Source organism: Ischnura elegans, chromosome 2 (assembly GCF_921293095.1).
Source record: "Ischnura elegans chromosome 2, ioIscEleg1.1, whole genome shotgun sequence".
Classification (NCBI taxonomy): domain Eukaryota; kingdom Metazoa; phylum Arthropoda; class Insecta; order Odonata; family Coenagrionidae; genus Ischnura; species Ischnura elegans.
Window position 1 is genome coordinate 71937658 of NC_060247.1, and position 17541 is coordinate 71955198.

General features: G+C 37.0%; 1 protein-coding gene across 1 annotated transcript; it reads left to right on the top strand.

Annotated features, from left to right (window-relative positions):
* The first annotated feature begins 472 nt into the window (after positions 1-472).
* On the top strand, positions 473-16616 carry LOC124153941 (integrator complex subunit 6). The gene is made up of 15 exons (XM_046527361.1): positions 473-1142; positions 1243-1320; positions 1690-1929; positions 3641-3821; positions 4274-4405; positions 4517-4872; positions 4950-5102; positions 5332-5559; positions 5665-5959; positions 6519-6728; positions 7066-7202; positions 8210-8585; positions 10174-10626; positions 14129-14379; positions 15802-16616. Exons 1-15 carry the CDS (start codon positions 1026-1028, stop codon positions 15901-15903), a joined length of 3309 nt encoding a protein of 1102 aa, XP_046383317.1. The 5' UTR covers positions 473-1025; the 3' UTR covers positions 15904-16616.
* Positions 16617-17541: the final 925 nt, after the last annotated feature.

A 17541-nucleotide genomic window follows, 5' to 3' on the forward strand; every position in this document is an offset into this window, starting at 1 on the left:
AACAACTCCTTCCACTTCACTTCTGTGCATGTAAGGGACAAATATGATTTTGATTTCTTTCCCTGTCTTTTAACTCATCCACCTCTATCCTTTGTATTGATGGGGCTAGGAAAGAACATATTCAGCATTCTTTGAAGTTGTGGAACGAAAATTTGTCGCATCCCTACCAAATCTGTATGGTCCTGCGAAATTACACTATAATAGGTAGCGTTCTGAGTAAAAAAAAAAAAACAATTTTAGAGTTCAATTTTTCTGTATATTATCTCCAATAAACTTTTGCCCATGATACCTGTGATGACTCCTTATTTATAGTTTTTTTCTTTTCCTTATTTCGGTGTAACAGTAAAAAAATTGATTCTAGCGCGTTCATATTGCGCAGACTGAAGGGTAATGAAGTTCTTTTTCATAATGTGACTTCATGTTTGCCGCCACGGTGACGTCAGAGTATCGGTGAAGTAATGGGTGGTCATGGGATATTTTTGGTCTTTGTTGTAGAAGTCGCTGTGAGGTCTGTTTTTGTAGAGATTGCTGAACGTATATCGCCACGCATTGCTTTATCCCTTAACCGTGTAAAGATAAGGAAAAGTGATACTAAAAAAATAGGTCCTCATGACATATTTATAGCGTTTATGGTGGTGGTTAGCTGTAGTAAGGTCATAGGAATTGCAGCCTGAATCGCTTAGAATATAGCAATATCATGTGATAGGGTCAGTACCGTGGCCGAAAATCAAAGTAATTTGTTTATATTTTGTTAACGCAGACCGAACGTGATTTTATCAGTGATTTTTAGAGCCGTGGATAGTGTATTTCTTATTAATCTGTTGACAGTTCTTAGGAGTAGAACCAATCATGGCGAAGTGGGTCACGTGGTTCAGACGTCGTGGCGTTTAGCTGCTGTCCGAGGCAGCCTTATGTAGGGTGTCCCGCGAGCGTGGGATTATGAAATCGTCGGATTTAGTGTAGGTTTAGCTCTCCGGAGGCTTATATTTTATTATAAATTGGAGGATATCACTGGGGTATTCACTATGACCATTATAGTTTTCCTCATAGACACTTCCGCGTCTATGAATCAAAGAGCTTATTTGGGTGGACGCCCAACGCTGCTAGATGTTGCGAAGGGCGCTGTTGAGACGTTCGTGAAGGTAAGTATGAGCTGCCGGGACAGATCCGAGAATTGCAGCTAGTTTTCGTCGTTTATTTAGGTCTTGCTCATGATTAATAATTGAAAATTTCACATTTTAGGTGCGGCAGAGGTCGCTAGAAAGCCGCGGGGATAGATATATGCTGTTGACTTTCGAAGAGCCTCCCGCAAATATCAAGGTAAACGCAGATAAAAATGATATGATACAAAATTTTATGGTTATAATGATAACATCGATTAATTTTCGTATCGGAAAATTTGAAAATATTTGTCGTGAAAATGTGTGGGTAATTTGTTTGGGATCCATGAATGATACCGCAATGACAGTTGTCTCTTGTCATGCGCATTTATTGTCATGTCGTCTGCTCGTTTGTCACGAGTCCAGCCTACTGCGACAACTTGTCACTCTTCGAAAATATTCAGAAGAAAATAACGTTATAAATTCTTTAGCAAGTGTGAATCTTGTTTTTATTTAAATTATTTTTTTCTATTTTCTGTGTTTTTCTCCCTTAAATTTTCATTATTGGAAAATAATTGAATTTTCACAGGCTGGCTGGAAAGAAAACTTGGCGACATTTATGAATGAGCTGAAAAACCTCCAGTCTACTGGAATGACCATGATGGGGGCAGCATTGAAACACACTTTTGATGTACTAAATATTAATCGAATGCAAACTGGCATTGACACTTATGGCCAGGGTCGATGCCCCTTTTACCTTGAACCGTCTGTCATTGTTGTCATTACAGACGGGGGTAAACTCTCGAATAGTGTTGGAGTTCAAGAAGATGTAAGATCATTATAGATTATTTTTGTGTCTTTCACTTATAAATTGTGTACGCGTTGTTTGCATGTATAACTTCTTGGCACAACTGTAGACTAGCTAACCCAAGGATGTGTGTGAAATCTCTATAACTAATCACTTAAGAAATTGTGTAAACATATAAGCATACCAACATGGTGAAGGGTGCCGAGTGCTGCGTAATATTGAGCATACTCGGTATTTTTTGAATTATCTACCATTAACTAAAAATAAAAACGGGGAATCTACATTTGGGGGGATGATCTGAACATCGTCGGTGCGACACTGTTTAGTTTTGATCATTTCTTTATTTGTTGACAGTAGTGAGAGCTTTCAGCATTCATAGCATACTTCATCCCTGGTAAATCGTGGTGCTATTTCAAAAATTCTTTCCTCATCTGAATGTACCCTTTAAAATGCACATAAACACCTCCATGGATGATATTTTAATTGCAATTTAATATTTACACCTTAGAGAATGTGCATTGCACCTTGAAGGATGACTTCCAAATCACTTGAAAAATATTCATCACTGTAGGGTATTTACCAGTACATATTTTAGTGAAATGTGATTAGGGTATCTTCTGGAGTGAACTTCATTAGACTGTTACTTTGTCCTTCCTTATGACTGTTGGGTTTTCTTTTTGAGCGATCCTCCAGTATTTTAAAAATATTTACAGAGCTCTCTGGGTTGTGCTATTCATTTAAGTAATTTGTGGTCGGAGGCTTGTCTTGAAGTCTTCAAAAACTGGATAGTAGTTCCTTCCTCAAACAAAGTGTCACTTGCCAAGACTTTGGTGTGCTGTTGGTGGGTTAACTTCTTAGAGATTAGCAATCGAGTCTAAAAATTTCCTGACACATTGTCTAGTTTTTAAGTTTTCCGAGTTTTAATTTTCCTTCATAGAGCTTCATAAAATTGTTCGTACCCAGTGCTGAGAAGACACAGTTGGTATAAATATCCTCAAGGTTAATGATATTTTGTCAAAATTTCTGAAAAATTTATAGGTATTTCAGACAAGTGTCCTGGAGAATGTGATGTGAAGGCACTTGTGATGGGATTTCTTCAGAGTTCCATTAACGCAATTTAATTGGGAGTTAAAAACTGCGTATGTGATATTTTTCCTGGTTCTCAATTTTGCTGCTATTTCCCTAATGCTTGCCTTAATGGTGGAAATGATCTCAGCTGTGTCTCACCTAATCCTCTTGTCAGCTGTGAAACGTGTTATTCTTAATGCTAGGATAGGGTTTTAAGTGTATTTATTTGGGTTGGTCAGTTTGTTTCTTGTAGTGTTGCTCTGAAATGTTACTCCTGCATGCAACATTGTTATGATGAGCCTTGAGCCTGTTGGTTTGCTTGTTTGAGCGGTGAAATTAATATAGTTTTTATTTTTTCCAATTTACACTCTGGTTTGATAATATTATTTGTAATATTTTGACCAGAAAAATTATAAATGGTTGTCTATTATTCAGAAAATATGATTGATCATGAGGAGGAGCATTTCTTAATGGAAAATTATCTAAATCTAGACCAAACTCAAGCAGTCTTTTACCATCTTTCTTTTATCTGTGATGATAATGTTTCTTAATTTTTTAGTTTAGTTTCTCTTAGTTTCAATAATTAAGATCATAATTCAGTTTTGATTTTTTATATCCTAATGCTAACATGCAAATCTTTATTCAATCTTACATGGATCAACAGTTCAACTTACCCATGCATTCTCCCATTCCGGGATCAGAGTTAACACGAGAGCCATTTCGTTGGGACCAACGTCTCTTTTCACTGGTGCTTCGGCTCTCGGGAACCCCTGCTGTGGAACGTGATACTGGTCTAGTTCCAAGTGATAATTCTCCTATAGATGCCATGTGTGAGGTGACTGGTGGTAAGTATTTCTCTCTTACATTTCTTCTTTGTTGCTTCTGTGCAGGATGTGTGTGTCAAAATTGTAATAAGAAATGGACTTTTTTGAGCTATTCAATTGTGATAAAACCCTTTTGGATAATAATACTTTTGATTCAAAACTTATTCTTCTGTTCTTAAAATTAAGACAAGGTTAAATAAGGAGTGGTTGGGGTAGTTTAGAGGGAATGATTTAGTTGGAACCATATTGAAAATAATAGAAAATCCCTTGAGATAAAATTAAAATTAGAAAGATGCATATTGAAAATTGTGGTTGAACATATACTGTGTATATGTTCCACCACATATAGTATTCCTAGAATACGTTGGTGAACAAGTGATTACCTATTTTTTTTCTAATGAAGTGTGTGATCTTACCTGTACCCCTGTACCTAGATATGAGTTACGGCATGAATAATTTTTATTTTTGATCAGGGAGATCGTATTGCATAACATCTCATCGGATGATGATGCAGTGCATTGACAGTCTTGTTCAGAAGGTTCAAAGTGGTGTTGTTATAAACTTTGAAAAAATTGGACCTGATCCTCCACCTATAGGAAGTGAAGGTATTGTGCAATTTAGACTCTTTTTTGTATGATTAATATTTGAGTAATCTTTCTGTGAAAGTTGTTTATTTCTCACTTATTGCACTATAGCATGAATCTCAATTCCTTTAGGATCAAAAGATTTCTTTGATGATGGTGAAGGCGAGCACAGCAGCGACCGAGATTGGGATGTGATTCCGGTTTCAGATAATAACAATGCTGATGGTGGGAAAATGAGCTGCAATTCTGCTTTGAATTCAGCATTGTCTGCTTCTGTGAATGCTAACAATATTGGTGGTAGTAACCAGAATGGGAATAATCCTAAATCTATACTTAGCACTCAACTGTCAGTTACATCCTCCCTTGGAAATTCTTGGCATTCATGTCGGAAGTTGATTTATGTCCAACGCTCAGCACAGAAGGGTTTTGCTGTTGGATTCTGGCCTATTCCCGAATCATTTTGGCCAGAACTTAGTGCGTCATCCTTGGTAAGAATTTGATTTTAGGCATGAGTCAATTTTTTAAATCTTAATTTCCTTATCTAATTTTCATATTCTCTGTTTAGCCTCCTCGTTCAGCTCATCCAAACGTCAAGTTTACTTGCACCAGCCAAGAACCAATGGTGATTGAGACTTTGCCATTTGATAAGTATGAGCTGGAGCCAAGTCCTCTTACTCAATACATTTTACTGAGAAAACAGCCTACTGTTTGTTGGCAGGTAGGAATCATTTTATGGTCCTTTTTAGGTGATCCCACTTAGGTCATATTCTGTCTTTAGTAGTGCATGCTTTACCTTCACATGGAAATCACAGTTTATATTATTAAAAGGTGTGCTTTTATCAAGTAATCAACTTTTAATCGAACTTGCCTATTCTTTAAAAAAAATGCAATGCTTTAGATTTGTGACAGATGCAATGACGTTAACAACGAAACAATATTTATTTCAGGTTTTTGTGGCTAACAGTGCAAAAAATTCGGAAGTTGGTCACCCTTTTGGGTATCTTAAAGCAAGCACCAATCTCACCTGTGTCAATCTCTTTGTAATGCCGTACAATTATCCAGTACTGCTTCCCCTGTTGGATGAACTTTTTAAAGTCCACCGCTCAAAGCCAACAAATGAATGGCGAACACAATTTAATAATTATCTGAAAACAATGCCTTCGTACTATGCTGGGGTATGTATTTTAGCTCTCATTGTCTGAATATTGATTTGTTATTTTTTGTAGTATTAAGTCACTGAGTTTTAAGTTTTTTAAAAACATTCTTTTTTTTTATTTTAGCCTTTACGTCGTGCACTGGTTCGAATGGGCTCTCAAGCACTTGCGTCAAATCTTGTGCCAGATGGTACTGATAACAGCCTTAGCTATAGTGTTTTGAACTACCTGAAGAGGTTGAAAAACCAAGCAAGGCACGAATTTGACAAACTTTGCAGTGAAGTGGCTAAAAATAGAGGTGCATTTGTTCCAACGGGTGCTTCTGGTGCTGCAGCAGGAGTACCAGGAGGACCTGAAGGCATCAGACTTGTTTCAAGGTCACCTCTGAAGAAGGAATTGATATCACATCCACTTTTGTTAGGTGAGGGAATCCAGTCATCATTTATATTCATCATACAATTATTCATATTTTTAAAACATCAGGTAGAAGTTTTTAGGTAGAATCTTTGGATTTATTCATTCTGCTATTTTTATTGTTATCTCATCACATGCATATTACATGTGGTATAAATGTTGTTGTAACCTTAATATCCTTCTTAACTTCAATGTTCCGCATCATCATGAATATTCTTCAAGGAAATCATTTTGGCCAGAATAATTAGCTTTCTTTTGGTTAATTTTACTCTCAATTTTGCTTAACATTCTCTTCATCATCACCATCTTTTGAGCATGTAATCAGAATACAATAGGCCCTCTTATTAATTTTACTTCCTCCTTTATTTATGTTAACATTCATTAAGATGCCTGCCATTTATGACCATGCATAACATTGGCTAGTTTTCCTTTGCCTGAAGCTTTATTCTTACGTATATCTTCAGGTGCACTCGAGTTGAGAAGGATCTTTTAAGGAATAATTTTATTAGAAATTTCTGTATGATATGTGACTCTGTGATTGAAATTTGCACTTCTTTTACTTTCAGATAAATTTTCAAATCTCAGGGATCAACTGAATGACTTCAATGGTTTTGTTATTGGTGTACGTGGGGGTGTTGGTAGCACTGGATGGAGGCGAGGTCAGAGTTATCGCAATCCCTTTGACATTCCCCGCCGATTGCTGTTGGATCAGGTTGCGCGAATGCGTGCCAATTTTCTTCAAACATCTCTTTTGCACACTCGCCTAGTTGATGAAGGTAAGTTTCATTCCTGAGCTGCGGTATCAAGAGATTCACATGTCTAAAGATAGGGTCCTTCTCTGTTGTCTGTGAAAATGGAACTGTTGCCATTTAACAGACTTGATTTTGTTTTTTTTCCCATTTCCATTAGAGATATTTGGAACAAATAATTTTGATTATTCAGCATATTTATATTGGGCGTAAAAATAACTTGTTATGAGGGTTATTTTATCTTGTTCAGATATGCAAGATTTTAATATTTGAAGTGTTTTTCGGTCTTAGAAACAGATCTGTTATTCCTACTAAAAAATAACCTTTTCCTGTTATCTTATTTTTCAAACGTTCATTCCCACAGATCAAATGCACAGCATGCCTGTGGGGCAAATGGGTAATTATCAGGAGTACCTGAAGAGGATGCCACCACAACTCCGTGAGATTGAGTCGACTCCAGTGAGACAGCATATGTTTGGCAATCCATTTAAAATAGACAAGGTAAAGTTATGATGCTTTCTTTACAGTTTTAAGGCTTGAATTTTTTAGCCATGCGCTTAGTGATGTGTATGTTAGATGTTAATTCCAGTATTCAGTCAAATATATTTACAAGTTTTTCTTTATGAACTCAATTAATAGTGAATACTACTATTATTATTACTTTTTTCCCTTTAAATTTTCTTCAGTTTTCACTGAGTTGTCAAATGTGTTGTTAGCTATCTTTCAAGTTATTTTGATTCCCTGACGGTATGTATAAGTAGTTCACTTTGAATTTTTTAATTTAATGACAATCATAGAGATATCCGGACTGGTGAAGGCACTAAGTCATTGAAATTGCATGCATGAAAATATGGTAAATTCAAATTTCAACTTTTTTTCTGTCTGCACTCTATTATCAATGTGGGCAAAAAGGCTGCCAATTCACTTACTGGGATTACCTATTTCTTTACAGCATTATTTAGTCTGTGAGATTTTTACTAGACATATGCATTTCCATTTTGAGAATGACGTATGCATTTCTGATGCTGGGTTTGAAAAGTCTTATTCTATTTTGTAACCTTATTATTAATTCAGAAAACATTCTTTTTGTAACTTTGATATTAACACATTCAATGCGGGCCCGATTTTCATGAAAGTCGTCAGAGTCGGCCGATTAAATAAGAAAGAAAAATTGAGAGAGGTTTTCGCACCATAACTTCCGTTCAAATACTGCTATTTTCAACGTGGGTCAAAAGAGGGAAGCTTGCTGAAGGCCATGCACACAATTGGAAGACTCAGAAGGGGATATCAGTCACGTACAGAGGCAGAGAAAGGGATACTGGCCCGACTGGCAGAGCACGTCAATTGATGTTCTTCCTATCTCGGCTTGGACGGGACCACGTCAATTGACGAGCTCCGCGATGAATGTGTTAATCCAGGAAATTTGCAATAAGATATTTATTCTTAACTTTAATTTTGTGTTAATAATTGGAAGATTCAATCTATGTATATTGTTTTTTTATTTATAGAGAATGATGGTGGATGAAGCTGACATTGATCTTGTTGGGGGTGGTGGTGTAAGCAGTGGCCGTGGAGTGAAGCGGTCAGCTGATTCACCTTCTGGTTCATCTCGTCCTAACAAACGGAAACCTGGTCCCATTCCAAAGCACGTGGTTGTGCGTAGGCCTCGACTACGGCCGCCCACTCCTAGTGTTCCTCCACTGCTCTCACCAACATCACCCACTCTACCCTCTCAACCACTGCCCGTACCTGTTGTGGAAAATCAAGTGGAGTCACCAACACCAATGCCTGGTGCAGCTGCACCTTTTTGTCCTGTGGAAGGACTCTTTCCACCTCCTGCACCTGATCCTATTAGCAGAATTGTCCTCGTTAATGGTAGCATTGGTAAGTATGGCAGTGGAAATTTTTCTCAGTTGCTTTTCTTATTGCTCACTTACTGTTTCAGTGTCATAGTCAATAGATGGCTCGGAGGAACCGAATTATGGAATAAAAATTGAAGGAAGGATATTTAAGCTCACCAGGTGGCATTGGGATGACCAACGGAAGTTTAGTGGAGAATTTCTTTCTCTCTGGTGTTCAGTGTGGCTCTGGATTTTTATATTAAAGCCTGCTTGCAACCAGTTCCATTTTGTCTTTTACTTGAGATACTGAAAGTTGGGTGTAGGCTGTGCAAACTGCCATTGATTTGGCAACACCTTGCTGGTGTTCATTCATGCTCTACCCCATCATTCCTAGAGATTTCCCTCGTACGCATATGTTGCAAATCTGGAAAGTAGCTGTATTCTCCCATGCCATTGTCTGCTCTTGCCCTGAGATTCAAGACCATTGTAGAAAGTAGGAAGAGTCCTGCTTAGCCCAAAAGTAGAAACGTAGGAACTAAGGGCACTTAGTACTCTCTCAGTTGCCTGGGGTACCTGCAGCGGTTAAAAAGGCTCTGCTATAAATGAAAGCTATTAATAAAAGGTGCCCTGAAGTTGGCAGTTAATATCCCCCCAAACATACATGTTTGCCCTGAATGGGAGTCCTGTTGAAACTGATGTTTCTCTGATAATAAGAATAATGATTGGTGCTTTAACTTCTCCCCTGGATACAATTCCTGGTATATCCGGCTCTCTTTTACCACCTTAATACTTACGTATATTAGCTATTAATACTTTAGGTATGGAAAACAAGGGTTGAGAAACGGTTATGGTTTGTGTTCCATGGAAGGATGGGTTTTAGGAAGTCACTAAAAGTGGTAACTTTTTACAGCACGATCTAATAAGCCAGAATCACATCTTGATTTTTCACAAGTTAGAGGATTCTACAGAATTTCTAGTACATATTTTGTGATTCTGAGCTTGCATTGTGCATCAATTCTTGCCTCTTAGCTGGTTTGCTTGTCTTCATCATTGGTGTGGCCATAGTAGTCATAGTTTCTCTGAGGAGGACCTAGCAGTTGTTGATCAATAAGTTTGCTCTTTGTCACAATTGTATTGTGATTGTCAATTGTTCATAATAGTATTTTTGACCAACCACATTTCCATTATCGACATGTTCATTCTGTTTTTCCAAACGTAAAGCTTCTCATGTTGAAACGACAACAAGCCCAAACAATCATTCCGACTTTTTTTGGGTAAAGTATCAAGTTATCCAAACCTTAGGCTGGTTTATTGGATAAATTAGCAAAAGAATAAATTAAGCGCTTAAAAAAATTAACTTGATTGCCCTGGGGTGCTAATAAAAAAGTAACGCAAACTGGGTGCTGTCTATCATTCTTCTGAAGAATTAAAGGCAAAATGCTGCTGACACTGTATTGAGTTTGAGTTGAGATGTCAACTCTTCTGCCTCAATGTCTTTTCTAGAGTTCAGTTCCTCACTCCTTATAATATCTGCATTACTTTTTTTCCTGAGATATTTTATATTTTTTTCCTATCCTTTCATTTCCATCATTGATGTGTTTATCTTTTTCTTTCTGTGTCACGTTGTGCAGATGATCAGTTTCAAAGTGGACCACGTTCCCCATCACCGCCAGAGATCCTCAATAACAATACGGACTCAGTGACGAGCCACCATCACCATCCCCAGGCAAACGCCCCCATTCCCCCTCCCTCGGGACTCATGTTTCTTGCCAACCATGCTGCGGCTGCATCGGAGCAAGAGGCTGCGGCCGAGGATGCCACCAAACTCATCCCCTCCCATGCTCCTGTGAACCCCACGAACCATGTGACTCGATGCCTCTCCCCCCCACCAGTGCTGCAAATTTGTGCAGACAGTCAAATCCCCGACCTCGGTGCGAATTCCAGACTCAATCAATTGCCCCCTGTGTTGAACCATATGAGTGAGGGCGAGGGTGAACAATGTGCCTTGGACCCAGCAGAAATTCGTCGCCACAACTTGCAAGTAAGGAGGCAAGCATATAAGGAGGTTCGGAGGCCGGGTAAAAGTAAGTATTCCAACTATTGAAATCTTTGTAAAATTTTGTGTCTTTGTTTAGGTCCAATTAAGACTCAGTGTGGGATATGGAGCTCTTAATTTTCATGGGCACATACCTTTTCTCTGAAATTTCTTATGAGCTGATCTTGTAACATGAAATACAAATTATCAATTTAGGCGGATCATCGAGTGACTGGATTATTTACATGGCTCTAGCTCAAATATTTTTGTTAGTGATACAGGTGATATATTCATAATTCAATAACTTTAGACCATTATGGTTTACTTCTCAGCAACAGACATTTTGCATGAATGCTGAACTCAGGCATTATAATTTTCATCCTGGATATATTTCTTTGAATGAAATCTAATGAGTAAAATCCACAATTTATCTTTAATCGGTCATCAAGAATCAAGGGAATTGGAGGATTATATTTTGTACCCTTTTTTTTGCATCATTTCGGGTCATAAAATTATATTTTTTGGCTTTATAATGTTCTTTGTCCTCACTGATGCATTTCATATATGTGTAAAAAAAATATCTGCTTAAAAATTGCTGCAATTTTGGGAAACAGTTCAGTCACTTTCGGAATACATTTTACTTTACTTTTTTAAACTTAACTTAAAATTAAAACTAAGTATTTATATAAATACCACAGGTGTCTGTGTTGGTATGTGCTTTGCTCATTTGATAATATACCCTGATAAATAAGGTTAAAATATTTTTATAGTGGGGAAGCATTATTCAATAAATAATACAATTATAGTGAAGTTTAGTGATGTTTTTTTAACATTTTTGTTAGTGACACAATGAGGAACTTGCATGGGTCGTAGATTGCATTAAAAACTATTTTGAATAAGTCAAATGGATACATTAGCTCGCAAAAATACCTTCAGTTTCTCCATTCAACATCAAAAGAAATAAAAAAATTGCATTTAAAATCGAGAAAAAATTCTCTGAGCCGACCACTGCGCGAAGACACCCGAGCGTTGCCGAGGCCAGACGTGACGTCATAGGTGCCTAAACAACCGTAGGGAGTTGGGCAATACGCTGAGCGCATGGTGTAAAATTTGTTTTGAGGGAGTATTTAGCCGCTCATCGTCACTTTATTTTGTTCTGTTATTCTTGGACAAGTTTTCCTATTGCTATTGTGCCTAGATTATTTCTTGGGATATTAATAATGCGGCATCGGGATGATGAAGTACAAGCGTTTCACTTCGTATATTTTAGTTATCAGAAAAATGGATGATAACGCGTTGTCACTCGTTCGAAAAGTACACCTGAAATACATCTACATCTACATAATACCCCGCAAGCCGCCTAAAAGGCGTGTGTTATGGGGTGACACCAGCCTTTTTTTAGGACACCAAAAATTGATGCCACGACCCTCATGGAATTTTTAAGACAAATTATTGCTATACGTCGGCGGCAAATCGAGATGTAATTAAGAAACTTACGATACTGGAGGATAACGATCGTAAGCTGTGCTGTTGACATTAGAGTAAGCTGTGCTGTTGAATTTGGCAACGCCAAATTAGCGGAGAAGGTAGTCCTATCCGTCCTACGGTACGAATTCACAGCAAAACAGTCTGCACACAATCCACACGTGAGATCGCGAATCGGTTCCGCTGCTAACACACACACAAGCTACAACCTATTTCAATAATATAGGTAAATCCATAAACAATATACTACCATATATCATAAAAATATAGTGGGAAATAGGCAAATACTCTTATCAAAAACTGGATGTCACTGTCACATTCTTACATTCGTCACGTACAACTTACAATAACAGAACTCGTTATGATGAATACAACTATTTATTCACTGATTTAAATTAGCCCACGCATGTGACACAGGTCACTTTTCTCACTACTATTCGTTGAAATGATAGAATAACAAACTTCACATACAGTTTTGATCTTGATAGCGTGATCGTGAAATGTCATATCTGCGGTGAACAACGGAGATTAGCACGCCACTGACAATTTTTACACTACTGTTAGACATTTATCGATAGCGTAATAGCACTTTTTACAATTTAATCACGATGGAACACTGATAACTCTTGGCCGATATTTTTCAACCTTGTCAAACTTTGTGCATTACAACCACCGGCACTGTGATTATTAGCAGTAGCTTAGCGGGAGATGTCACGTTGAAAATAACACTATTTTCGCACAAAAATGTTCCTAGATGTCTCCAATCAGCGAGCAAAAGTTGCATTGACTGAAATCCACCCCATAATACGAGCACAGACAGTCCTAAACGACGAATTCTCCGGTACATACGAATAAACGGATGAAGTTATTGTATATAAAAGCTAAGCGGACATTAGTAAACATCAAAATCGTTCTAATTACATACTTAAATGAATGATATGCCGTCGATAACATCAACTTACAATTAACGTATCCCCCTTCCAATGGTCGTGGCTCAGACTCCTACAACGATGTTATTTAGGTATTAAAAATTTTTTTGGTTTAACTGCCTCAGTTTTATATTTTATGCCCTTACTCAGATATTAATATTATAAATAATGCAAAATATGAGGGCTTCCAAGCCTCTATCGTCGGATATTTATCTTTAAATATAAAATAATCAACACGTCTAACAAACGAAGCTCTCACAACTGCTGGCAACTATTACAAACAATCACAACAATCGCTTCGCGTGATGTTTAGGCACCTTTGACGTCATCGAGGCTTCGTCGGCAGTGGCTTGGGGGGTGAGGGAGTTTTTCCCGCGCTTTAAAATTCGTTATATTTATCATTAAATATCTCGCGAAGGAAAACTCAGAAATACATGCGGTTTTCTTTGCTGTATTCAGAAAATAATTTTCTGTCCGCCTGTGAAATAAAAAAAATTCATGCAAGTTCCCCATTGTATCCTAAATTATTTTGTTACTTTAGGATTTAGCATGTCAAGATATAATTTTCCATTTATAATTATATTTTTACTGTTTCCATGTTGAAAGTTTGTGATGTGAGTGTTATTTTTCAAATATCTCAGAAACTTAGGAAAACTAGGATTTGGAAACTTGAAACATATTTCTCTAGCGGTTAAAAAATTTTATGTCTTCAAGATACCAGATTTGTTTCCACCCTTCTTGATGCACCTTCTTTTTTATGTTTACTCATTTCCAAATTTTCCTTATCATTTCTTGAAGTATTGAACTAGAAAATTAGAATTTACCCGTCGGCTACCATCAAATTTGATCAATAATTGTATTTTTCCCAGTTAGTTAGCTTTTATCATATCAGTATTTTTTGTATCTTTATCTTACCTATATTTCATGCTTTTCACTTATGATTACTTGGAACCAATGCTTAAGTTTGAAGTAATTAGATTGTGTATATCGTAATGAAGTTTATAGGTTCATTTGTCTTTTTACTTTATTTTTGTGTGTATTAATGAAGTCTTGTGAAATGAAATTAATTTGAACCCCTCAATCAAACCAGGAAAAACTGTTGACAAATATTGAAAATAAATTTATCTCCATGTTAAGATTTCACGTTGCTGTTTGGGCATCTAAAGACCATTCAGGGAGCATTGGAAGTGAGAGTATCACTTTTACGGGAGGTTATACAAGAGTCCTTGCGGTTTAAAAGACGTAACCTAGCTGCCTTATTGGAAGAGTTCCTTCAAGGAATGGTTGCTGCTTCCACTGCACCTGAAAATATTGGTGGAAGTAACTCTTATGGGTTCTCAGGAGTACCTGCTTCTCAGCCAAAAAACCACCATCCAAATTCATATCAGGTGAGTCATAATTGCTAAGAGTAGGGTTCATCAATTGGTTTAGATGCTAAAGAATGTTCAAATCTTGGTAATTACCATATCATAACAAAGGTCATATCACATCATTTGCATTTGGTGCCTACAAACCATGAATCACATTGGTGTGGTTGCTAGAATGTTGGTTTCCTATCCTGTGGGTTGGGGTTCAAATCCTAGCAGTGGAAGAAAGGTTTTGGACACAGATCAAGTGCTTTGTGGAGGGCACCTGAAGCACTTCATCTGTCGAATAAGACGTTAAGGCGTGGTACCATTGGCACCTTTGATGGGCTAATGCTGACGTCTGTTTTCTCCCTCCCCCCCTTCCTCACCCTTTGATTGTATCACCTAAGCTGTTAGCACATTCAATGCGGGCTCAATTTTCATTTAAGTCATCAAAATCGGCCGTTAAAATAAGAAAGAAAAATAGAGGGAGGTTTCCGTGCCATAACTTCCATTTAAGTACTGCTTTTTACAAACGGTGCGCACAGTTTGAAACAGGGAAGCTTGCTGGAGGCTATACACACAATCGGAAGACTCGGAAGTGGATATTAGTAACGTACGGAGGCGGAGAAAGGGCTCCCGGCCTGACTGGCAGAGCACATCAATTGACGTACTCCGTATCTCGGCTTGGATGGGACTACGTCAATTGATGTGCTCCGAACTGAATGTGTTAATCACCTCTTCCTAATACCATACCATATGAACAAACAGAAAAAAAAGCTGGGATTATAAAATATTAAAATTCTCATGCAACATGTTAGTGGGGATTGTTCAGTTGATACACCATTGTTGCAGCTGAATATTATGAGATAGGGTTTGCATACTAAATTTGTGTCTTTATGAGGTAATGGTAGTAGTATGTCATTGTCAGTGAGAATGATGCAATCCATACTTAATGCTTAACATAGTTTTTGTTACCAGTCTATCTTCAATACAAAACAACCTTCATTATAAATGCAGTAGTTATAGTGTACGATAGTCATTTGGATGATTAAAAATAGTTTTTGTTGTAATTCTTACTAAGATTGGAGTCATTGTAAGAGCAGTAATTTGAAAGAACTTCCTGATTATTTTATCTATTGTTGTTCAAGGTAAATGTACACAGAATAGTGGTGAAGGTTAATGCTTTTCAGCTCACTGTGGTATTGGTGTTTATGAATTGGAATAATTGGTATGTGCTTCTCAGTTTTTTAAAAATTCGGAGTCTTTTCTTTGAAGTCCCTGTATGTATCTCATTAGAATACGTACAGAAATTAATACATAAATGAATGCTAATGGTGTTGGTAAGAGGAATATTCACACTAATGTGAGATTTAAATTATATTTTAAGAATTGATTTGGACTCCATTGTAACTTTTAATTATGTGTGTCTTTTATGTCTTCTCTACTGAATCTTTCTCACAGGGTAGGGCATTGCCCATGCCGACCTATGGGGCAAGTGGTGTAAAAGCATTGGGACCTGATGGTAAAACCCCTTTGCCTAATGTTCCGCGGACAGAGCGATAGCACCCCTAAGCTATCATTAGACTTGTGGCTCATGTTGGCTGAAAGCAGTTTTGTGAAATCTATGAGTCATGTGTGATAAATATGACCTCAGAATCGGAGATTGACACAACTGAATGTTACTGTTTTCAAGAAAGTGATAATACGATTTTTCAAAACATATTCATATAATATGTTGATATCCAATGTATTTTATAAAGTGTAAAGTAGGAACTTGTCTTAGTATTTTTCATTGCATTGCTGTTGTATCTTAATTCATCGGCGGACAGTTTTTTCTCATATCATCTATTCCAAACTATTTCTTTTAATTATGATCCTGTGTCTGCATTTGTGAATAGCTCTCCAGTGAAGGGTTTACAATTGGTTGCTGCTGTTAATTTTGATTAATTTCCATTGCAATCAAATCCCTGTGAAAATTCGTAATGATTCATACTTAGAGTTGTGACTTGTGTTTCCGTGATTTGTTGACTTTTTGAAAATATGTTGCATTTTTATTGCCCTGTGAATGGCATAATTTTATGGTGGCCACCTTGATTGTCATACTGTCAATTAACTGATTCAGATGGAAAACATTTTAATTACCAAAGCTTTTGTTTCTCTGTGTATGTTTCATGTATATTTTGATGTCATGTGGTGGCATGGAATGAATGAGTTGTTGAAATTTGCTTTGTCGCTAAACAAAGAATTTGAAAAAAAAATACATTTTGTATTGTGTTGACTATAGTTTATTTTAGACCCTTGGATTGTGTGGATTGATTACTGTGCAACAGGAGTGGACATTCATTTATTCCCCTTATTTAATTTCTGGCATTCTTGGTTGGAAAACTATATGTTGGAAGTCTTCACCAGAGGGGCATGAACACAACAGGTCATCATACATGGCTCTCAATACTATCCAAGAACTTGACTGTTGAGATATATATGTTGAATATGGGAGAAGCTGGCCATATTTCTTTTCCTTTTTACTGAAGTCCTAATTAAAATTGGCCCTGAATAATTTTTAACATGAATTTTAGGATTTTGATATTCCGCTCTTCTTGTCTCTTGCATTGTCTACTTCCCTGCTGCTCAGTGTGATCATTGCTTGATATCACATAAAACCTTCTGTTATCATACAGAAGATCTTCAGCAAAGATTTGCACGTGGATTATCATGACTGACATGATTGAAACCAATCTTTTAAATGCAGCCATGTGTTGGTTCAGTTTGTGAACTTCTACTTATCACGAAGATTTCATGATCTTACATCATCCATTTGTCTTCTCTAAGATTATTTTGTTCATCACAACGGTGTTACAGTCCCTGAAGATATACTTTCTCATCGTTGCATCTCATTTAATGCCTTCATTCCTATTTTATCTTCTGGACCAGAGAGCTTGGCTTAATCATTTCCCAAATGACGTTTGGATGTTATGTATCCTGTAGAACTGTGAAATCTTAGTGAAGCATTAGAAATAATGTTTAGGAGCTGATATATTCATGATTGTGATTCTCTACGGTTGCATGTAAACATTGGCTCAACATTGCACTGTTTCTTGTCAGCTTTAATGGCTTATTTTAACCTGAAGTTGACATTTCAGGTCAAAACCAGCCTTGGCAAGAAAATGAAATCTGTAAAACAGTAAAATAATTGTTAAAAGT

Bases quoted from the DNA above. Each gene is read 5' to 3' on its own strand.
- LOC124153941 (XM_046527361.1), top strand. From the start codon at position 1,026: ATGACCATTATAGTTTTCCTCATAGACACTTCCGCGTCTATGAATCAA. The intron at 1,143-1,242 runs GTAAGTATGAGC...TTCACATTTTAG, and splicing joins CTGTTGAGACGTTCGTGAAG to GTGCGGCAGAGGTCGCTAGA. The intron at 3,822-4,273 runs GTAAGTATTTCT...ATTTTTGATCAG, and splicing joins CATGTGTGAGGTGACTGGTG to GGAGATCGTATTGCATAACA.